At 38.3% G+C, this 23,794-nt stretch overlaps 2 protein-coding genes across 2 annotated transcripts in view; one reads left to right on the forward strand and one right to left on the reverse strand.

Moving 5' to 3' along the window:
- nolo (ADAMTS-like no long nerve cord) overlaps positions 1-23,794 on the reverse strand; it is a 196,536-nt gene that overhangs the window by 19,612 nt on the left and 153,130 nt on the right. Inside the window, exons 15-23 of the mRNA XM_028304071.1 lie at positions 15,320-15,440; positions 14,672-14,793; positions 13,973-14,054; positions 6,627-6,794; positions 3,779-3,961; positions 3,184-3,336; positions 2,646-2,824; positions 1,970-2,076; positions 558-667 (exon numbers count right to left, since the gene is read on the reverse strand). Of these exons, the coding sequence (XP_028159872.1) occupies positions 558-667; positions 1,970-2,076; positions 2,646-2,824; positions 3,184-3,336; positions 3,779-3,961; positions 6,627-6,794; positions 13,973-14,054; positions 14,672-14,793; positions 15,320-15,440 (1,225 nt within the window). The remainder of the gene's footprint in view (positions 1-557; positions 668-1,969; positions 2,077-2,645; positions 2,825-3,183; positions 3,337-3,778; positions 3,962-6,626; positions 6,795-13,972; positions 14,055-14,671; positions 14,794-15,319; positions 15,441-23,794) is intronic.
- Positions 16,735-18,333, forward strand: LOC114352456 (uncharacterized oxidoreductase dhs-27). Its single transcript, XM_028304065.1, has 2 exons — positions 16,735-17,553; positions 17,869-18,333. Exons 1-2 carry the CDS (start codon positions 16,759-16,761, stop codon positions 18,316-18,318), a joined length of 1,245 nt encoding a protein of 414 aa, XP_028159866.1. The 5' UTR covers positions 16,735-16,758; the 3' UTR covers positions 18,319-18,333.

Genomic DNA, 23,794 nt, shown 5'->3' on the forward strand with positions numbered 1-23,794 from the left:
GGGACAAGATTGAGCGGTATTTTATTACTACTTTAATGTGAAGCTCGAGTTCTTTACTCAGTGACGCATCAGCAGACAAGAAAAAGACAAATCATAATTATTATTAGCCCCATTAAAGAGTAGGTAAATAGGTAATTCTCGTTTAGAATAAATGAATAATTTGGAATAGGTAAATAGATAGATACGAACTTCTGATTTGACTCGATGAGGTCTTGATTATGTCTTATACTTAGAACATAGATATTCAATGTAATAAGTGTGCTAATGATGAGAGAAGAAAAATTCTTAGGCATATTTTTTTTCTGAAATGTCTAACCGAGTTGAGCAAGATATAGATAATTATCTTGAGTATTTTACATTTTTAAACTTAAATAATGAAATTAAATGCAAAACCTGACTTCCATCCTATCATAACCATCACCTAATGAAGTTATACCATTTCGATAAATGATAACAATCACCTTATGACGCCTGAACTACCATTCAAAATGCTTCATCACCTACAAAATGCTCCAAAATGACGCTCCACCTATGTTCAGTGTGTTGTGGTCACTCACCTCATTCTCATCGTAGATGTCTCTGGCTTGCGAATTATAGCTGGGAGCTGCTTTGGTGCTCGTGGTAGCTGTGTTTCCATACAGGGCGTCTCTCACTTTGTCTATTTTACCTGTAGGAATTAAAAAACGTATTTAGTGATTCCTTTATGACTTTAGTTCGAAGTGTAAATTCTTTTTTTATGGTAAAAAAAGGCAGGTATTTGACCGCAATCGCACCTGGTGTTAAGTGAGATGCAGTCTAGGATGGTACATATCTGCCCTGTAAGTGCCTATTCACTCTCGCCTTGAAAACGCCCGGATTCTAGTGTTCAGGAAATACAGCAGCAGGCAGCAAATTCCAATCCCAGCCATTATAAACGAGTCGTCAAAACGCTTAGTGCGAGCTGGTGGAATGTCGACAATGTAGGGATGGACGCAGGTTAGCGTACCTGCGTCTGGTTCCCCAGTGATGGAAGGGGGCTGGTGGAACTAGGTCGTATAATTCCTTCGTATGCTGCAAGCGCACACTGGGCGACTCGCGATAGCGACAGCTCGACCCTAGACCCCTATTATAGACAATTTCATATCTTATCTTGTTGTCAGGACTCCGCGACTCTGATGCCAAGGGTGCGAAGCTTTGAACAAAATTGTATCAAATTGTCGGCCGTAGCTTGTCATCGCGTTTAAGTCACCGAGCTGTCGCTGTCGCGTCGCCTAGCGTGTACACTACACTTAATGCTGCAACGAGTAACTTTGATCGAGCGTCATTTTAAAACGAACATCTCCAAAATGCCGTTACCTTGTCAATGTAATACTAAAGACCGGGTTTTTCCTCATTCTACGCACTTTATCTCTAATTAGGACGAGCGAGAGCTCTGCAAACACTTAGGAAATACTTGTAGAGATGGGGATTTCTTTTCAATATTTTCCTGTAGGATTTGGTAAGCTAGTCAGTTTTTAAGGAAAGTGATAAAACATTTTCTACTATCTTAGATAGCAAGAAAACCAATGTTTTTTGAATTATGGAAAATTATTTAAAATAGTATTATGTATTATAATTTTTAGGCAAATAATAAATCGAAATTCACGAAGGCCAAGTTCACGTCTTTTGATCAGTTCATAGTTCATAGTGATGATGATTGTGAGTGAACAATGACTTGATGCTGAAATTCATGAGGGTGACCATTGTTTTTTCCTATTTGGCTTTACAAGGGCACTAATCGACCGACTATGGCTACAGTGATGATAATGATATTATTATTATGATCGGTCACTCACCCTGAGAGCGGTTCTTAATAGGTCTTTTTTTGGTTCACCGGGCGCTGCTTATGGCGGTGGACCTCGTGCTATGGCTATACCTAATAATGATGATGATGATGATGATGATGATAATGATGATGATGATGATGATGATGATTGTGATCGTCACTCACCCCGGGAGCGGTTCTTATAGGTCTTCTTTTGGTCCCCCGGGCGCTGCTCATGGGACTGGTCGTCGGATGCGCTGCCAATCATAGCGCGGTACCGACCATCCGCGCGGCTGTGGGAAAATACAGGTTTTAACCGACTTCAACAAAGGAGGAAGCGTCTTTATGGTTTTCAGATGTCAATAAAATAAAAATATAAACTTGCTGCCTTAGGGCGACGGTTTTAAGTACAGCATCTTAATTTTATTTCATCTAGAAGAAAACATGTACGGCCGTGGCTTAACTAACAGCGTTATTTGGCGTTAAATTCTTCCGTTAGCTAAAGAGGATGATGGTTCTTCTAAAACCTTAGTTTTACTGTCTCTTTTCTAGAATAAAACTTGACGGCTGCGGTTGACCAAAACGTGAGTTTGTGCTAAAAGGGACGATCGTTTCAACCTGCTTTGGTTTTATCTACTCTCTGAAAGAAAACATGCACGGCTGCGGCCTAACCAAAGGCGGCTGTCAGCTAAGGCAAGACGTCGGTTCATCCAGCGCCTAGTGCCGTTCTATCTCCTCGCTGGACGGGAACTACAACCTACCAGATACCTAAAGAGGACAATGGCTCGTCCAGAACCTTAGTTTTAAATCTCCTGGAAGAAAACATGTAAGGCCGAGGTTTGACCATCCAGCGTGAGCCTACCTGTCAGCTAAAGGGGACGACGGTTCATCCAGCGCCTTGTGCCGTTCTATCTCCTCGCTGGACGGGAACTCGCCAGGCCGTGGCTTGACCAACAGCGTAAGGTTGGCGCTCGAGCGGCCCGCCACGCACGTGTACACGCCGTGGTCGCGGAGCGAGAGAGAGGTGATGCGGAGAGCACCCTGGTGGGAGAGGGATGGAAAATTAATGTTATTTCCATAACTATTTTATATCCCTAGTTAGTAGTAGAGTTATAGGGTATGTAGTCCAAATCCTCCATTTTGCTCTGGTGAATTGGCATATTCCTTTAATGGAAACCTGATGATAAACTCATAAAAACTTATTTATTTTTGCAAATAGGCTTTTAAAAAGCACTTTTACACGTCCCAGTATTAACCTTACCACTGTTTCGTTTCAATAAAAGGGCCAGTGAATTGTATTACCACGAATTCCATTATGTATTTTTTGCACTATAAAAGCTAAACTAAAATCAGGTAAATCTTTGCCTAAATTGTGTTCTTTATATTTATTGTGTGCTAACCTTCTTCGAAATCTTGTACTTCTTAGACTTGGTGATGATCTGATGGTCCTTCGCCCACTGGATCTTGGTCCTGTTGTAGCCCTTGACCGGACACTTGATCTTCACTTGCGTCCCGTAGAAAATCGTCGCTGAACCCCCCACTTTTACTGTCACCTGTTGAAAAGAAAGGTTTTATTCCCTTCATTTTAATGCCGTACCAACTAGCTATGTAACAATAATATTTGGATTCAAATCATGTGACTTCTGCTGTGTGGTCTGAAAAAGATGGAGACATTTGGGATTGTTAGTTTCTTCAGCTAGCAGTAAATTCATTTGAGTCAAAATGTTGAAACGATCATGGTTGATTCTCCAAATCATGATGACCATCCAGGGTACCTATTTAGGATTTGGAGAATTGATAATGGATAAACTGTAGGTAGAGCGAAGTAAAGAAAGTCTTCTTTACTTTGTACCTTTGCCCATTTTAGAACGCTCTATTCCAGTCTTTATGTTTCCACTAAATTAAGCACTGGACGACTCTTATGGTAAACATGTGTGCACCTAGAGCTTACATCTATCAAGACTCTCTTTAATCAGACCAAGGAAGCGTACATACCTTTTTCTTCTTTGGATCATGCTGTATATACGACGAGTTGGCCAAAGATATCTCTGGAGAAGCAGTGTCCAGGAGACAAGGCCTGGTGTTGCACGACTTGGTGGAGGCAGGCCGAGGAGAGCTGCAGAGTGAGGCCGGTCTCTCTACGACGTGGGACTGTGCCATCACTTGCTTGCAATCCACCTGGTGGAATAAATAAATATTTGATTTTTCAGGACATGGTAGCACTGGATGACACTGAATGCTGGTCTCTCTACCACACTTGCTTGCATCCACTTGGTGTTTAATTAAGAACTTTGGGTTTTTGGGATCAATAAATAACCATGAGTAGAGTAGTATTTGTGTATAAAAAAAAATGGTTACGCATTCAACACTTGTCTACTTACACTCCTACCAAATGAGCCCTTCATTCACCTGAACATGCTCAAGTGGTTCCAAGGCTTAGCATAGCTTGTTTGAAAACTATTAGTGAGTGCTGCCATATCAGCGCTTCCTCACGCGTCTAATTTGAAGGCGCCCTTAGACTGTAAAGATGCCTCACCTCTCTCTAATTGACGCCGCCACCGCAGGCCGTGGAGCACTTGGTCTACTCCCCTAGTTTGACAAATTGTCGGTGACGGTGACGAAATATTTTAAGTCCACTCCTTAACATAGCTTCTTTGCAAACGATCGTCACTTGTTCACTGCTACATCGTTCCATGAGACTCGTCTCGGCTCCTCGTCACCATCAGCTGTAAGAAGCCCCACCTCTCTCTGCTTGAGGCCGCCGCCGCAGGTCTTGGAGCACTTGGTCCACTCGCCGGTCTGCCAGCGCACGGGGCAGTCCAGCACGTTGCAGTACTGCCGGTCCGGCGGGGGAGGCTGGGGACACATGCTGTTCGGCACCACCACTGTGTTCGTGCCTCCTCTGGCACCTGGAGGAAGTTGGGAGAAGGAGACCCACCTATCACTGCTTGATGCCGTCACAAGTCATGGAGCACTTGGTCCAGCACTACCGCTGTGTTCGAGCCTCCTTTTATTATCTAGAGAGGAGGAAGTTGGGGGAAGAAAACCCACCTGTCTCTTCTTAACGCCACCGCACGTCTTGGAGAACCACCACTGTATTAGAGACACCTCTTGTCACCTGGAGAGGAGGACCAACTTCCTCAAAGGAAGGTCTTCTTACCCAAGGAAGAAGACCGCCCTCTTTCTGCTTTGTGTTGCTGTAGTAGACCGCTTAGTTTAAAGTTAATTGCTGAAGAAAGTTCAAAATGCTCCTTCGTCTGCTCATCATCATCACCATTATCACCATCAGCTGTAAGGACCCCCACCTCTCTCTGCTTGAGGCCGCCGCCGCAGGTCTTGGAGCACTTGGTCCACTCGCCGGTCTGCCAGCGCACGGGGCAGTCCAGCACGTTGCAGTACTGCCGGTCCGGCGGGGGAGGCTGTTCGGCACCACCCCTGTGTTCGTGCCTCCTCTGTTACCTGGAGAAAGTTGGGAGAAGACCGATCTTTTTCTATTTCACCCCACTCTCACTGTGTTCGTGCTTCCTCTTGTCACCTGGTGAAGGAAATCGGGGGAAAAAGACATACCTCTCTCTGCTTCACGCAGCCACCATAGGTCCTGGAGCACTGGGTTCACTCCCCTAAAGTCTTTTATCCACTTGAGCATGCTCAGGAGAATCAGTGGCTCGGCGAAATGAGCCGCTCATTCGCCTGAGTAAGCTCAAGTGGATAGAAGGCTTAATATGACTTCTTTGCAAACGAACGTCGCTCGTTTGCTGCTACATCATTCCATCAGTCGAGTCTCGTCTCCTCATTATCTTCGTTATACTGTAAAGAATCCTCACCTCTGTCTCCCTGATATGATAGTAGTAGACCGCTTAGTTCTAAGTTGTAGAAGAAAGTTGAAAATGCTCCTTCTTACGTTCATTTCGTCGTCATCATCATCAGCAGTAAGAAGCCCCACCTCTCTCTGCTGCAGTAGTAGATCGCTTAGTTCTAAGTTGTCCTATATATGCTGCTGAATCGCTCCATGCTTCGCATCTTGTCGTCATCATCATCATCGTCAGCTGTAAGAAGCCCACCTCTCTCTGCTTGAGGCCGCCGCCGCAGGTCTTGGAGCACTTGGTCCACTCGCCGGTCTGCCAGCGCACGGGGCAGTCCAGCACGTTGCAGTACTGCCGGTCCGGCGGGGGAGGCTGGGGACACATGCTGTTCGACACCACTACAGTACTATGTTCGTGCCTCCTCTGTCGCCTGGAGGAAGTTAAGGAAAGAAGACTCACCTCCCTCTGTTTGACTCCACTACAAGCCTTGGAGCACTTGGTCCAACACTTGGTCCAGCACTTGGTCCAGCACTTGGTCCAGAACTACCGCTATGTTTGAGCCTCCTTTTACTATCTAGAGAGGAGGAAGTTGGAGGAAAAGGACTCGCCTTACTCTCTACTTGACACCGCCGCAAGTCTTGAAGCACCACCACTGTATTAGAGACTCCTCTTGTCACCTGACAGAGGAGTTGGGGAAAGAAGACTCAACTCTCTCTTTTCTTGACGCCGATGCAAGTCTTGGAGCACCACCACTGCTTTCGAGCCTCCTCTGTCACCTGGAGGAAATTGGGGGAAGAAGACTCACCTCCCTCTGCTTAATGTCGTCTACAAGTCTTAGAGAAATTGGTTCAGCATCATCTCTGTGTTCATTCCTCCTATCACCTAAAGATAAGGAAGTTGGGGAAAGAAGACCGTCCTCTTTCTGCTTTATGTTACAGTAGTAGACCGCTTAGTTCTAAGTTGTTGAAGAAAGTTGAATGCTCCTTCGTCCTTTTCATCTCGTAGTCTTCGTCATCATGGTCAGCTGTAAGAAGCCTCACCTCTCTCTGCTTGAGGCCGCCGCCGCAGGTCTTGGAGCACTTGGTCCACTCGCCGGTCTGCCAGCGCACGGGGCAGTCCAGCACGTTGCAGTACTGCCGGTCCGGCGGGGGAGGCTGGGGACACATGCTGTTTGGCACCACCACTGTGTTCGTGCCTCCTCTCGTCACCTGCAGGGGAAAGTTGGGTTGTAGTTGGATATACTGTATTTTGTCGCGTAAAGTATGAGTAGGCTAAGTAACAGTCAAAAGATCAGCTGAATCACGCCCGTGTTCACAAACGATGCTTGCATGGATCACAGATTTGAATAGAGCTCTGTGATTGGTTCGTGTGTCATCCTGTGCGGCCACGCGTACTGTGAGACTTCATAGTAATATTTATGACTACGGGCGTTTGTGTCTTTATTTTGTAAGTTAAGGCTGAGTTTCACCACCTTATTTTAACCGTAACATTAACGATAACCGGCGCTTTTTGTATGGAGTTTGGCAGATTTTTGACGTTTGTTAAAGTTAAAAGTAAGATGGTGCCAGCAAGTCGGCATAAGTGAATCTCTGCTATCAGTTTTACTATAGTTTGAACCCAGTTTTAGAAATTGGCACAGAATTCAGTTTTTTTCTTTAAGCCGCAACTAAAAGGCATTTCGTTAATCAATTTTGCAGGATCCTGGTAAGTTGTCATATTGTGAACTGAATGTAACAGCCGTATCATTTTGAAGTTTATTTGTCAGATAAGTTCTTCAGATAAGGCCATAATCTAGATTAAGGTACACGTAATAGGTTCCAAATCCAGAATGTGTTTTGAACAGCACAATCCAAACAATGTCGCATAGCCTCTGCAATAGCATTACATGCTTTAGTACCGCTGCAATCTAATCACGCGTAGATGCTATGCAACTCATCTCGCCTCATGACGTGTTAGAAGCGAGCTGTGTAGCTCATAGCATCTCATGACTCCTATATTAGCAGCTGTGATGCAATGTGTCAGTTTGGTTGTCAAACTTTGGTGGAGATCCTGAACGTGCTTGCAGAGCATGTAATGTTCTTAGTAATATTATAATACCTGTCAGTCTGTTAGCTTCTCACGCGTAAGCCACTATACTGATTTTGAAAAATTTAGCAACTAGAGATAATCTAAGACCCAGAGAAGAACATAGGATAGTTGTTATCCAGGTTTTTGAAAAGGTTAAAGTTGTGTATTTGAGCAGTCATATCACACCTTAAGAGAATGTCCGTTTCATCTAAATAGACTAATAATGTTTTAGTTACATGAAGGCAATTCTATACTATTATGTTGCCTATGTAAAAAGTTAATACAATAAACAACTTCTTAGTCTAAAATACGAATAAAATGAATACTATTCTTGCGCTGTGAGTGGCAAGTTTCGCATACGTAAGGACGGGTTCAGACTGAAAAACAAATAATTAATAAGTAGGAACGAATGATACTCTTCTCAATACTAATCGAACTGTTTTTCTAATTCTAGAGTGAGAAAATTATTACGTTACTAGCTTTTGCCCGAAATTTAGTTTGTCACAGATCGTCATTAATTATAGCCTATATGTTATTCTGGGTTATAAACATTAATACTGTAGAGTTTCGTCAAAATCCGTTCAGTAGTTTTTGCGTGAAAGAGTAACAAATATCCAGACATCCAAATTTTCGCATTTATAATATTAGTAGGATTATAGAGTTTTGTGATAAAAAACAAGTAACCTTATGATTTCTAATAATAGCAATATGTATTCGAAAATCGTCGTCATAACTTGTCTTTGCCAAGACATACTTGAGCTGTCAAATTATTTTCTTTAACTAGTGCTTTCGTCTAATCGATGTACTAAGCTACAGAGTTGACTTAAAGAAAGAAAGATACATTTATTACATGCTTTTGTTGACTGCATGGTCAACAGAAGTGACACTGATATTCTTCGTGAAAAAAAAAACAAGCGCGCAATTTTGTTCAATCCGATTACTGATACGGTCTCAACACTGGGGCTCACACTGATCCTGCTTTATTCAACAGTGTGAACACCGCCTAACACTCACCTCGTGTATGCACGTCACCTCCCTGGTTTGTATTCCGATGCCGCACGACTTCGTGCATTGAGAAAACTCGGTGTAGTTCCATCTACAAGTGAAATGCATTGTGTAAGAGCTGAGTGTTATTGAAAAATCTTGCATTGTAGGGTAAATAAATAATAATAAAAATAAACCTAATATTTAAACGAAATAGGTACAAACATGCCTCTGATCAGGCATTAGGTGAGTTTTAATTTGTAGGGTCTGCATTAACAGAACAACGTTGTGGCTATATGACCATGTCAATCAATCAATCAGATCTGATACACAAAGGCTGAATGGTCTTAAATTATAAAAGGATGCTATAATTTTTAACAAAATCTTAAATTTTCTATCGAAAAAATACTTTTTTGCATTTTCATATTACACTCTGAACAGGTACATTCACTCATTAATCTTCCAGTTTTATAAAAACAGTATCTTTTACATTGAATAATCTTAGAAATTAACAAAAGGAGAGACAAAAATTATGAAATCAAGTTCGAGATATTGATAAAGTTTTGAGCACGAATCTCTACTACCCTGTATGTATATGTTACTGTCAAAACCCATAAAATAAAACTGGGAAAATCAGTCAAAAGTGATATTGACCAAGGACATCAGTCAAAACCACTTTTGACAGATTTTTGCAGTCAAAAATGGTTTTGACCGATTATGAGTTTTGACTGTAACACATTGTATACAATATCATAAGGCTTACCTCGGTGGGCAGGGGTGGTCATTGCAGGTCCTCACTCTGTTCTCAGGCTTGGTCAGAGGGTCACACATGTATGGAGAAGCGTTCTTGCCGTCTTCGTCTCGAACGCACTGGATTATCAGCTCCTGGGTGACAAATATAGGATAGTTTGTTATGAGAAAACATTGAAGAACTAGGCAAGTAACATTGCAACTGGTATAATTTTTCTGTAAGATAATTGTGCTCGAAGATCCAGCATTTATTTCTCTGGGCGTACCGAATTGTCAATATAAGAGCAAGTTTCTTTACTATTAATTACTATTACATACAACTGAACTCGATTGAGTGAAGAAAATTCGCAGCTGGTATAGCTCGAATTACTCATTTGCTACTTGCCTGAAGAATCTGGAGTCACCATGAGTGGCGAAGTAATTTTCAATAAATCTTGTCTTTAAAGGTACTAGATATACGAGATCTGAACTCCTTTTCTCATAAAAATAAGTTTGCTTAAGTCTTGGGGTTACCGTGACGGTACTTGACGTAAACTCAAGAAGACTTTAAGAAGACTCATTAAGTCAAGAAGTTCCTCAGCTGATATACTCCTTCTCCTTTCAAGAATACGAGTAGCATTGAGCTCTTCGAGATAGAAACCCTGACCTAAATTGGGATTTGACGTTATCAACAATATTTTCCATTCAAAAGAACAAACCTGAACCCCACTAAGGCAAGAGGCACTGCAGCTGGTGTACCCCTTCTCCTTCCAGGAGTACGACTTGCCCGGAGACCCTGGGGCGACCCTGATGTTGCTTGATGTTCCGAAGATCAACGACCTGCTGAACAAGTTTCATTTAAAGTTATTAAACCATTTTGAGCGTTGAAAGTTGCATCTGCTACTGATGGTCCAGCGGCTAGAGAGTTCGACTTGTTTTTGGATTCGATTTAGTGAGTTTTATGCGTTGGTTAGACTAGTTTGGTTTTGACAACGCACTTGCTCTTAGCACTTGCCAAATGTTTGTCTCAAAGCGCTGGTAGGGCAAACAATAATGATACATGTAAAGATCTCGATGTATGATCGTAACATTTTTAATTTTGAATTCAGATTACGAACATGACCATACAACATGAAAAAAAGATGCGTAGGTATTGTTTGTATGACCTACATTATTATTCTCAGTCAGAAGTCTCTGGCAATTCATAAAATCGGAAATTAGGTACTGTAATACGGTAGAAAAATAAAAAAGCATAACCCTCCTTCTAGCGCAGTCAGGTAAAATTAACTAATTATTGCTAGAATTAGCTAGCTACTAATTCAATTTCGCCTTAACAGGAAACTTTTCATGAAAATACCTATATTAATATCCATGAATATGTCTGGAGTCATTCTGATACCTTTAACTTGTTTAATGTTCAGTGAACACTATAACAGAATATTCGTATTATTTAGTACATATTTCATTTAATTAAGAAATCTCAAATAAATTGCACTGCGTAATACAGTGGTAATTTGGTCAAATTACCACTGTATTTCTTAGTGAATATTCTCGGTAATTTACATGTCAAACAAACAACTGGACGAAGCTATAAAATAACTGTTTAAAGTAAAAATAAACTTGCTAATAAAAATGCAGCAAGCTCCGCCTCGCTTCTAAAACTTAATATACAGCGCTATTATTTTTACTAATAAAGATATACACGTCATCTAATTGGCACTTTGGTGGCGCATTTTTTCTTGTTAAGCGTAATTAATGGTGCGGCGCTGAAGTGAAATAAGTTTACTAACCTTTTTGGTTAGATCAGACACTGACAAACAGAGGGCAATACTTTGAATGTCCTGGGTTCGATGCTCTAAGGTTGCCAAGAGGTCTCAGTAAATCCTTTAAGTTCATTTATTACATGCCTAAAGGAAAGTCACATACAAAAACAATAAATAATTTATGTTTTACTGCTTGCTAATCTGCCATTGCAATTTAATGTTATTAAAGAATCCTGTCCAAATTGATAACTTTGATTGGAAGCAGACTATCATTCACCTTGTTGACCTGACGTAATAGCAAACACTGATAATCTTATCAAATATTTATCATCATCGATAAATTACTCAAAATGGGTGTCATTTCATAGATAGTCGTGATACAAAACGCTCAAAATGTCTTTAGATGTAAATATTAGTGAACCTGAAGAATTTGACTGTGTAGAACTTCATACTTGTCTGAAAAGTGTAGCAGAAAGATTGGGGATTGGAAATTTCGAATACCACGTGGATTACATCAGTGGAGGACGTGAGAATTTTGTGGCAAACATCTTTAGGGTCGTGATAAGAGATACAGATAAAAATGAAAATCAAAGTGTTATAGTGAAAACATTAGTGAATACAACCAGACAAGAACTGTTTCACGATATACATAAGCGAGAAGTGACTGTTTATAATGAGATTTTACCGAGGTTTAAAGATATACAAGAAAAAATTGCTAATGAAAAGAGGGTATTACTTCCTGAATGCTTGTATTCTAATGCAGATAGGAGTAAGGAAATTATAATATTAAGAGATTTGAGTGAATCTGGATTTGTTGGTGATGACACTTTAGCAGAGTTTAAAGAACTGAATCTTAATCAAGTTCAGCTAATTTTGACTGAATTAGCTAAATTTCACGCTCTCTCTTTTGTGTTAGAAAACCAAGATTATAAAGATTATTGCAAAAACAAAGTCAAGTTTGAGGATATACTGTATCAAGAAAATTTTCTTTGCAAAAGCAAGCTAAGGAATTATTTCTTCGAGTCTTACGATATGTCGGTGAATTTGGTAACAGATAGTGAAGCTAAAAAGAAATTACTGAAAGNGGGGGAGGCTGGGGACACATGCTGTTCGGCACCACCACTGTGTTCGTGCCTCCCCTCGTCACCTGGTGGGGAAAGTTGGGTTATTGCAGTACGAGTATAAACTGGTATATGAGTAGGCTAAGAAACAGTAAAAAGATCAGCTGAATTACGCCCGTATTTACGAACGATGCTTGCTTAAGTGAAACAGCAAATCGGGCGCACAGCGTTGAATAGAGCTCTGTGATTGGTTCGTGTGTAACACTGTGGGTCCACGCGCAGTGTGAGACGTTTGTGTCTTTATTTAGTGAGTTAAGGCTGAGTTGCAGCACCTTATTTTAACCGTAACATTAACGATAACCGGTGCTTTTTGTATTCAGTTTGACAGATTTTTGACGTTTGTTAAAGTTAAAGTTAAAGTAAGATGGTGCCAGCAAGTCGGCATAAGTGAATCTCTGCTATCACTTTTGCTATAGTTTGAACCCAGTTTTAGAAATTGGCACAGAATTCAGTTTTTTTCTTTAAGCCGCAACTAAAAGGCATTTCGTTTATTTATTTCGTTAATCAATTTCGCAGGATCCTGGTTAGTTGTCATATTGTTAACTGAATGTAACAGCCGTAGCATTTTGAAGTTTATTTGTCAGATAAGTTCTTCAGATAAGGCCATAATCTAGATTAAGGTACACGTAATAGGTTCCAAATCCAGAATGTGTTTTGAGCAGCACAATCTAAACAATGTCGCATTGCCTCAATAGCATTACATGCTTTAGTACCGCTGAAATCTAATCACGCGTAGATGCTATGCAACTCACGCCTCATGACGTGTTAGGAGCGAGCTGTGTAACTCATATCATCTCATGACTCCTATATTAGCAGCTGTGATGTAATGTGTCAGTTTGGCTGTCAAACTTTGGTGGAGATCCTGAACGTGCTTGTAGAGCATGTAATGTTCTTACTGATATTATAATACCTGTCAGTCTGTTAGCTTTTCACGCGTAAATCTATACTGATTTTGATGAAATTTAGCAACTAGAGATAATCTGAGACCCAGGGAAGAACATAGGATAGTTGTTATCCAGGTTTTTTAAAAGGTTAAAGTTGTGTATTTGAGCAGTCATATCACACCTTAAGAGAATGTCCGTTTAATCTAAATAGACTGATGATGTTTTAGTTGCATGAAGGCAATTCTATACTATTATACTGCCTATGTAAAAAGTTAATACAATAAACAACTTCTTAGTCTAAAATACGAATAAAATGAATACAATTCTTGCGCTGTGAGTGGCAAGTTTTGCTTACGTAAGGACGTGTTCAGACTGAAAAACAAATAACGAATAAGTAGAGTAATACTCTTCTCCATACTGATCGAACTGTTTTTCCTAATTCTAGAGTGAGAACGTTATTATTTCGAGTTGTGATAAAAAAACAAGATGTCACCTTATGATTTCTAATAATCGCAATGGGTATTCGAAAATCGTCGTCATAATTTGTCTTTGCCAAGACATACTTGGGCTGTCAAAATATTTTCTCGAACTAGTGCTTTCGTTTAATCGATGTACTAAGCTACAGAGTCGACTGAAAGAAAGAAAGATACATTAATTATTACATGCTTTTTGTTGACTGCATGGTCAACAGAGGGGCCACTGATATTCTTCGTGAAAAAAAAACTAGCGCGCAATTTTGTGCAATCCGATTACTGATACGGTCTCAACACTGGGGCTCACACTGATCCTGCTTATATTCAACACTGGTGTGAACACCACCTAACATGCTAACACTCACCTCGTGTATGCACGTCACCTCCCTGGTTTGTATTCCGATGCCGCACGACTTCGTGCATTGAGAAAACTCGGTGTAGTTCCATCTACAAGTGAAATGCATTGTGTGAGAGAGCTGAGTGTTATTGAAAAATCTTGCAATGTTATTGTAGGGTAGATAAATAATAATGAAAATAAACATAATATTTAAACGAAATAGGTACAAACAGGCCTCTGATTAGGCATTAGGTGAGTTTTAATTTGTGGTCTGCATTAACAGAACAACGTTGTGGCTATATGACCATGTCAATCAATCAATCAGATCTGATACACAAAGGCTGAATGGTCTTAAATTATAAAAGGATGCTATAATTTTTAACAAAATCTTAAATTTTCTATCGAAAAAATACTTTTTTGCATTTTCATATTACACTCTGAACAGGTACATTCACTCATTAATCTTCCAGTTTTATAGAAACAGTATATTTTACATTGAAGAATCATAAAAATAACAAAAGGAAAGACAAAAATCATAAAATCAAGCTCGAGATATTGATAAAGTTTTGGCCACGAGTCACTACTACCCTGCATGTATATGTTACAGTCAAAACCCATAAAATAAAACTGGGAAAATCAGTCAAAAGTGATATTGATCGATCATGAGTTTTTACTGTAACAAATATGTTACAATATATACAATAGTATACAATATCAGATGGCTTACCTCGGTGGGCAGGGGTGGTCATTGCAGGTCCTCACTCTGTTTTCAGGCTTGGTCAGCGGGTCGCACATGTAGGGGGAAGCGTTCTTGCCGTCTTCGTCACGGACGCATTGGATTATCAGCTCCTGAATGACAAATATAGGACAGTTTGTTATGAGAAAACATTGAAGAACTAGGCAAGAAACATTGCAACTGGTATAATTTTTCTGTGAGATAATCTTGCTCGAAGGTCCAGCATTTATTTCTTTGGGCGTACCGAATTGTCAACATAAGAGCAAGTTTCTTTACTATTACATACAACTGAACTCGATTGAGTGAAGAAAATTCGCAGCTAGTATAGCCCAACTTCTCATTTTTATAACTTGTCTAAAGATTCTGGAGTCACCATGAGTGGTGTGATATAAATTTGAACTTCTTTTCTCATATTAGTTAGAAGAACGAGTTTGCTTAAGTTTTGGGGTTACCGTGACGGTACTTGACGTAAACTCAAGAAGACTTTAAGAAGACTCATTAAGTCAAGAAGTTCCTCAGCTGATATACTCCTTCTCCTTCCAAGAATACGAGTGGCATTGAGAGCTCGTGGAGATAGAAAACCTGACCTAAATTAAGATTTGACGTTATCAACAATATTTTCCATTCAAAAGAACAAACCTGAACCCCACTGAGGCAAGAGGCACTGCAGCTGGTGTATCCCTTCTCCTTCCAGGAGTACGACTTGCCCGGAGACCCTGGGGCTACCCTGATGTTGCTTGATGTTCCGAAGATCAGCGACCTGCTGAACAAGTTTCATTTAAAGTTTTATTAAACCATTTCAGCGTTGAAAGTTGCATCTGCTACTGATGGTCCAGCGGCTAGAGAGTTCGACTTGTTTTTGGATTCGATTTAGTGAGTTTTATGCGTTGGTTAGAGTAGTTTGGTTTTGACAACGCACTTGCTCTCAGTTGTAACTTGCCAAATGTTTGTCTCGAAGCGCTGATAGGGCAAACAATAATGAGACATGTAAAGGCTCTTATTGATGACTTGCAAAGTTGCAATTAGTAATAATTATTATTTTGATTTTGAATGCAGATTACGTGAAAAAAAGATGCGTAGGTATTGTTTGTATGGCCTACGTTATTATTCTCAGTCAGACGTCTCTGGCAATTCATAAAATCGGAAACTAGGTAGGTACTGTATTAATAAACCAATAGGGTAGAAAAATAAAAATTAATTGCTAGTAAGTATGTATTAGCTAGCTAGTAATTCAATTTCGCCCTAACAAGAAACTTTTTCATAAAAACACCTACATTGATATCTATGAATATGTCTGGAGTCATTCTGATACCTTTAACTTGTTTCATGTTCAGCGAACACTATAACAGATATTCGTATTATTTAGTACATATTTAATTTTATTAAGAAATCTGAAATAAATGGCACTGAGAAATACAAAATAATTTGGTAAATTACCACTATATTTCTTAAGGAATTATTCTCGGTAATTTATATGTTTACTTTCAAGCAAACAAACAACTGGACGAAGCTATAAAATAACTGTTTAAAGTAAAAATAAACTTACTAATAAAAATGCACCAACCTCGCCTCGCTTCTAAAACTTAATATACAGCGCTATTATTTTTACTAATAAAGATATACACGTCATCTAATTGGCACTTTGGTGGCGCATTTTTTCTTGTTAAGCGTAATTAATGTTGCGGCGCTGAAGTGAAATAAGTTTACTAACCTTTTTGGTTAGATGAGACACTGACAAACAGAGGGCAAAGAGCTTTGAATGTCCTGGGTTCGGTTCTTAAAGGGTGCCAAGAGGACTCGGTAAATCCTTTAAGATCATTTAGTACATGCCTAAAGGAAAGTCACATACAAAAACAATAAATAATTTAGGTTTTACTACTTGCTATCTGTCATTGCAATTAAATGTTATTAAAGAATCCTGTCCAAATTGATAACTTTAATTGGAAGCAGACTATCATTCACCTTGTTGACCTGACGTAATAGCAAACACTGATAATCTTATCAAATATTTATCATCATCGATAAATTACTCAAAATGGGTGTCATTTCACTGATAGTCGTGATACAAAACGCTCAAAATGTCTTTAGATGTAAATATAAGTGAGCCTGAAGAATTTGATTGTGTAGAACTTCATACTTGTCTGAAAAGTGTAGCAGAAAGATTGGGGATTGGAAATTTCGAATACCACGTGGATTACATCAGTGGAGGACGTGAGAATTTTGTGGCAAACATCTTTAGGGTCGTGATAAGAGATACAGATAAAAATGAAATTCAAAGTGTTATAGTGAAAACATTAGTGAATACAACAAGGCAAGAACTGTTCCATGATATACATAAGCGAGAAGTGACTGTTTATAATGACATTTTACCGAGGTTCAAGGAAGTGCAAGAAAAAATTGATGCTGAAAAGAGGGTATTGCTTCCTGAATGCTTGTATTCTAATGCAGATAGGAGTAAGGAAATTATAATATTAAGAGATTTGAGTGAATCTGGATTTGTTGGTGATGACACTTTAGCAGAGTTTAAAGAACTGAATCTTAATCAAGTTCAGCTAATTTTGACTGAATTAGCTAAATTTCACGCTCTCTCTTTTGTGTTAGAAAACCAAGATTATGAAGATTATTGCAAAATCAAAGTCAAGTTTGAGGATATACTGTATCAAGAAAATTTTCTTTGCAAAAGCAAGCTAAGGAATTATTTCTTCGAGTCTTACGATATGTCGGTGAATTTGGTAACAGATAGTGAAGCTAGAAAGAAATTACTGAAAGCCAGACCGAAGTTGTTGGAACTGTTGAAAATGTATAATCAACCGTCGAAGCACAGTGTCTTATGCCACGGTGACTTGTGGGTAAACAACATGCTGTTTAAAAAGGTAAGTTTATCGAGAAAGAGAGGGGTATTACCCCTTGATTTAGCAGTCAACTTGCGTATACTTTATGTTCGTTAAAGAAATCTTGCTCATCCATCAGTAGGGAATTTTATATCACACGCAGGTACATATTAACGCAATAGTAGTATTTGCACTGTTAATTTTATTTGTCTTTCTAAGCTATCGCTTAATAAAAGGATTATTTTACCACTTAACACCTTTGGAAGATATTGCATAATACAACGAAAATTAAATCAATTTAAGTGGCCTTTATCAATCTATTATTGTTATTACAGTCTTCATTTTCACTTGTTTCAGGAATCTGACCACTCCAAAATCTGTTTCATAGACTTCCAAGCTATGCGGTGCGCCAGCCCAGCTACCGACATTGTGTATTTTATGTACCTCTGCACCACCTCCAAATTCAGATCTGAACATTTCAAGCAACTTCAATCTGATTATTACGACACGCTAAATTCAACTCTAAAAGATTATGACATAAATGTCAATTTAGTGTATCCTAGAGACGAATTTGAGAAGGATGTCCGAGAAAATTTGCCGTTAGGCTTGTTGATAGCATTGGTGGAATTGAGGATACTAACTTTGACACCTGAGGATGAGGCGGTGATGAAGGGTAATGCGAACATACCTGGGTGGGACTGGATACCAGGTGAAGTTGAGTTGTATAAGTATAGAGTCAATGATATAGTTGACGAGTCAGTTGAAAATGGTGTTTTAGAACTACTTATGAGTAAAGTAAATGTATAAATATTTAAATTGTATTTCATTAGAGCTAAGTAGTGTCAAGACATTTTTTTATTATTATTGATTTTATCATTATTATTATTTTTTATTATTACAGTCAAGACGTATAATTAAGAGTCTGCAATGTCTCAAGCAAACTTTTTATACCAAATTTTTCCATGAGATTCTTATAAACCAAATTATAAAAACCTTTCAGTTACTAGAAGAAAAAAAGACTCCAATAGTAAATAGGGTACAATTCTCAAATCATTAGATTACTAATAGAACGTAAATCAAGTGAGTGTGTGATGGGTGTCTAACGTTAAAAAGTTTTATCTAAAATTGAAAATTTTATGCTCACGCCACTTCATTTCGCTAAAGAAAAAGAAAAATATACTCGCCTGAAGTCTTTAAAATTTTAGAGCGCACTTCACCTTTGTTCCGTAAAAAGCGGAACATAAAAATATAAAATTGAGTGCAGCTAATGCAAGCTTTTAAAATGAGGGACGATTTTTGAAGGAAAATCTCTAGAGTTTACGACAATTTTTAAAATAAACTGAAGGTTACCTTGAAATGGCAGTGATACGATATAATTTAATAAAAAGTTAAGTTGTTTTGTTTTTACGAGTATAATTTTGAGTTGAGAGAAGGCGATTTCTTTCATTGCGTGATGGAAATTAAAAACTATTTTTAGTTTTTATTATTATTATTGAGGGACTGTTAGTAGCTATGTAGCACAAAATTTGGTTTGAACCACCCAAGGTCCTAATTTATAGCTTATTGAAAATAGTTTTGAATTGCAATGGTTAACAAGTTCCATTCCTAGTTTCAGACTATGACCCCCTCAGGCGTCTGACATGACTGAATTCGAAAAAATAACAAGTAGATTCAAGCCTGCAAGTCTCTAAAACACTGGTAACAAATTATTTAGCGATTTTTCAATAGGTTCTTAAGTACTCTGGATTGAATAGTCATTCTCTAACCACTAGACTATGGAATATTGAATCATCTAGATAAAAACAGTCTTAGTTCAACTATTGAAAAGCTTACCTGTCGCCCCCTCGNCGCGCCGGAACTTGCAATTTGATATCTTAGCGTAGTTCTTACCTACCGCGCCTGTATTTGAACGGATGTTAATTATCGGTGAATGAAATTTGATACTACACATTGTGCTCCTATATTTAAACGCCTAGGCTTATTTTAAAGCAAATACACAGAAGCAAAACTATGTGCATCCTATACATGATCAGGACTTCTGGACTTTTAGTTTATATCAAACGGGTCGAAGTTAATTTCGTTTATCAAAAAATTAAAATCAAAGAAGTAAACATAAAACTCGCAATGGTTTTAATAAAAAAACTAGGTATGTCCTAATATTTATATTTTTTTATTGAATGTCAGATAAGTCTCCAAAAATGAAACTTTTGCTATAAAAGTAATGGAAGGTTCCTTAACTTTTTTTCTATTCTATATTCAATTTGTTTATTTGCAACTAAATATCAGATACTAATTTGAGTTGAATTCATCATTGACCTCACAGAAGAAGTTGATTTGAAATATCAACGTACTTACTTCTTTATTATCCATAAAATCCTAGATTGTAACAGATCAGGGAGCAATAACATCTTAAAATTATTATTTACAAGATTTACATGATTATAAGCAATCTCTTCTGCTAAACTGTTACGTAGTGGATGCCTATTAAATTGGAAAATTAAATACTATACTAATAATACTACTAATAATACATACAANTATGCATTAGGGCCATATTTAGTACAATAGCATTCACTTAATAAATTTATAGCAAGAAGCGTGAATAATTATCTAAGTCATAAAACCAGGATTGGATTATGCATTTGAGCTAAGCATGAATGTAAACAATGAGCAAATTCTAATCATTAGCGGAACAGATTCTACTTTAATTAACTTAGATACCACAAGACAACAGTTACTATTTCTATTAACAACTAGCTGACCCGGCGAACTTCGTACCGCCTTAGCGTAGAGATTTTCTTAATATTTTTTTCCGTAAGAACCATCCTTGGACTTCCACAAACATTAAAAAAAAAGAATTATCGAAATCGGTTCAGCCGTTCACACGTGATGCCGTGACAACGCGAAACGGGTTTCATTTTTATATATATAGATCTAGTAGGCACGGGAAGCGTGCATGGGACGATACAACGCGATGTCCAGTCAGTTCCGTTTCCGTGTTACGGAAGCAGACCTTACCATCGCGGTGTGGGCGAGTTCAATCCGGCGGGCGCATCGTGTTCCGTCCGTGGTACGGAAGCGCGGAGCGTCGCGGACGAACTGACTTCTAGGCCGGCTCGCACGCCTTTTATAGCCAGCCGATGAGCGCGTGTGACGCACGCCGCGTAAACCGGCTGCGCGCGCGCGTAGTCCCCTCGCTGTGACGTAGTGGCAGGCTCGGCGCTTGTCGCTCGAAGTAAATAAAAGGGCGCGCCGTGTTACAACTACTAATAATACATACAATACTATAAATATTAATAATACTAAGTCTGTTCGAATCGAACCCCAGACTCATAGAAACCAAGTCACTATGCCATCCGTTATTCGTATTTATTATTACATTATCATCGTTGTGGTGTCAAAATTTCCTGTTTCATTTTTACTAAGAAATTTTTTATCTAAAATTTTAAACACAATTCGAGTTTAAATTACTCAGAAAAAATAGTGCATACCTTTAAAAAACATAATAAAGTTACTTACTCATAAAATACTTTTCATTTTAAAAATCATTAAATAAGTAAATAAATAGCAATCCACAAATAATACGTATAATTATATTATTAAATTAATATAGGTAATTTAATTTACTAATTTAAGCCATAAAATATTATTGTCTTCTAAGTAAATGGTAATAAATAATTTATTATAAGTAGTATATTACTATTTATATCTTTTAAACAGCTTCAAATGATTAAAAAGATATTTATGTACTAAACATAAATTATAACCAAATATTTTTAAAAGTGCTGTAAACAAGTTTTAATATTTATTATCCATAATTAAATCAAAATAACTGTTTATTTTATTATATCGCTCATAACTGAAATCTCGAATATTTTCTGAATAACTTAGAAATAATATTAAGCTAAATGTTAACATATAACTGAGTAGATTAAATATCAAATTAAAAATACATAAGTACCTATCGCATCTGATTTATGTAGTTTCTTATGTTAAATTGTTTAATTAAGTATTTAAATGTTATTCTGAACTTTGTTACGTCTTGTTTGAATAGTGTAATTGGTACTACCGTTCTATGCATAAATAAATAATAAATAAATATCTTAAACCAACTATCCCCAAAATGTTCAAAATTAATGTAATTTAATTTTCTAAAACATACAGTGGAATATTTTTCATTCGGATATTGCATCATGGTCACGTCGTCAACGCGGCCGCAGGTCCGAAGTGCGTTTCTGTAAAAATGCTTGCGCGCACTGCAACAGGGCTGCCACGAGTTCCGCACGGTTCGCGACTGTGTAATTATGGATGCATCACCTATATTAGAATCATTTAGTCTAGTTTCACTGTAACAACATTATTAACAATGATCGTTATTATTAGCCATTTTATTTAAATATTTTTATTGTATAAGTATCTCAAATCAAACATAATATTCATATGATTTCCACTTCAATTCCGATAATGATATTTAAAATATTAGTAAGTATCTCTGAGTATTTTTATATACTTTAATCTTGTGATATTTTTCTAAATAACTTTTGATGCACGTTGCAATCATTTTCAAATACATAATAATGTATCATCATCATCAGCCCTTTACAGTCCACTGCTGGACTATGAGCCTCCTTCACTATAGTGGAGGGTTTTGCCATAATCTCCACGCTAGGCAGGCGGGTTGGAGATCGCAGTTTAAAAGATTGATGTTTTAATCCGTGTGGTGACGGCAGAGTAGAATACATTTGTCACCAACCCCTACTCTTCCCGCGGGTGTCGTAAGAGGCGACTTAGGGACTACACATCAAACAGAGAATGGGCAGCAGCGCTCTCTGAAAAACATCAATAATAATGTATATGTTGTCTTATTATGTTTTAAATCATAATTATAGCGACGATTAATAAAAAATAGTACTTTGTTATAATACATAAGTGCCACTTGTGGTCTAAACTGAAAAAATATTTTTGATTCTGATTTTTGATACCCTCAAGTGCTACGCGGCGGCTTTTCAAACGAAATATTTATATTATGTGTGTTTTAAATATCATATGAATGAATCATATGAATAATCATGGTGTTTCTTAACAAAACATTTTTGTCAACCCTAACACATTTTGCGGATCTCTGCAATAATTTTCAAATAAATTGGAATCGATTCGACCCGAACTTCATTCTGTGCTTCATCTACTGCTTCGTGCATCAGAAGAACCGTCAACCAACAAGGAACCGCTCTCCAGTGCTCCAGACCTAGTGCTCCAGACCTAGTGCTCCAGACCTAGTGCTCCAAACCCAGTGCTCCAGGCCCAGCGCTCCAAGTATTCCGAGTGAGTTTCTATCATCTAACAAACACAATGTGAGTACTCATGACTATCTTCTAGTCTTCACTAAACTTCTAGAACTTAGAATTTTTCTGAGACCTCTCGTCATCAGCGACGACCACTTTAAATAAATATGGAACTGTACTTATTAATTTGATTCGATGTTTGTAAAGTTAAAGTTTTCTAGTTACTAATGAATTTACTAAGGATTACCTGCGGATTCAACCGCGAAATAATTCAGTTCGTCTTACACATTACTTATATTTATAAACTAATTATTTTCAGGTCTGACTCCGAGTACGAATCTGCAATTGTCGAGAGTCGCATCTCAAAGTCAGAGAGGAGGAACCCAGCTCTTATTATAAGGTACCTATTTACATTAGTTAATTAGTTATTGCACACTAACGATAGTCGACGACTTTGCTCGCGAGGCAGTACTCAAGTAGTGAGTGACACGTTATCGTGCACAGCTTGCTGTAGTTAAAAAGTCTCAGACTAAGGTCGTTTCCTGACTTGTCGGTGCGGTAGCGGCGCGGCATCGGTATGCTCATATAAATACGCGATACCGAAAGCTTACCGAGCGCCTATATTTCAATGGAGCGTTCCTGATTTGAGTCTGTGCCGCGCCGCTGTCGCACATGCCGCGCCAATTAGGAAGCGTACATTCAAATATAAGCGTTCGGTAAGCTTTCGGTACCGATGCGGTATACCGAAACGAAATCGTACCGATACCGCACCGCCAAGTCAGGAAGCGGTCTAACTGTTAAGTGTGACTGGAGTACCAGTAATAGGTAATTTAACAGTTTTACGGGTAATCATTATTTAATAATCACAATTTGTTTTACAGATCTGACTCCGAAGCTGAANGATGATGTGCCAAGGGTGTAATAGTTGTGCAAAAGACAATGCCGGAAATTGGCGTCTTTTTTTTTTCGCGCGGCCATCGACCAAACCTTGTTTTTTGATT

The sequence above is a fragment of the Ostrinia furnacalis genome, unplaced genomic scaffold (assembly GCF_004193835.3).
Source record: "Ostrinia furnacalis isolate ACB-3 unplaced genomic scaffold, ASM419383v2 OfSCF1370, whole genome shotgun sequence".
NCBI classification, from domain to species: Eukaryota; Metazoa; Arthropoda; class Insecta; order Lepidoptera; family Crambidae; genus Ostrinia; species Ostrinia furnacalis.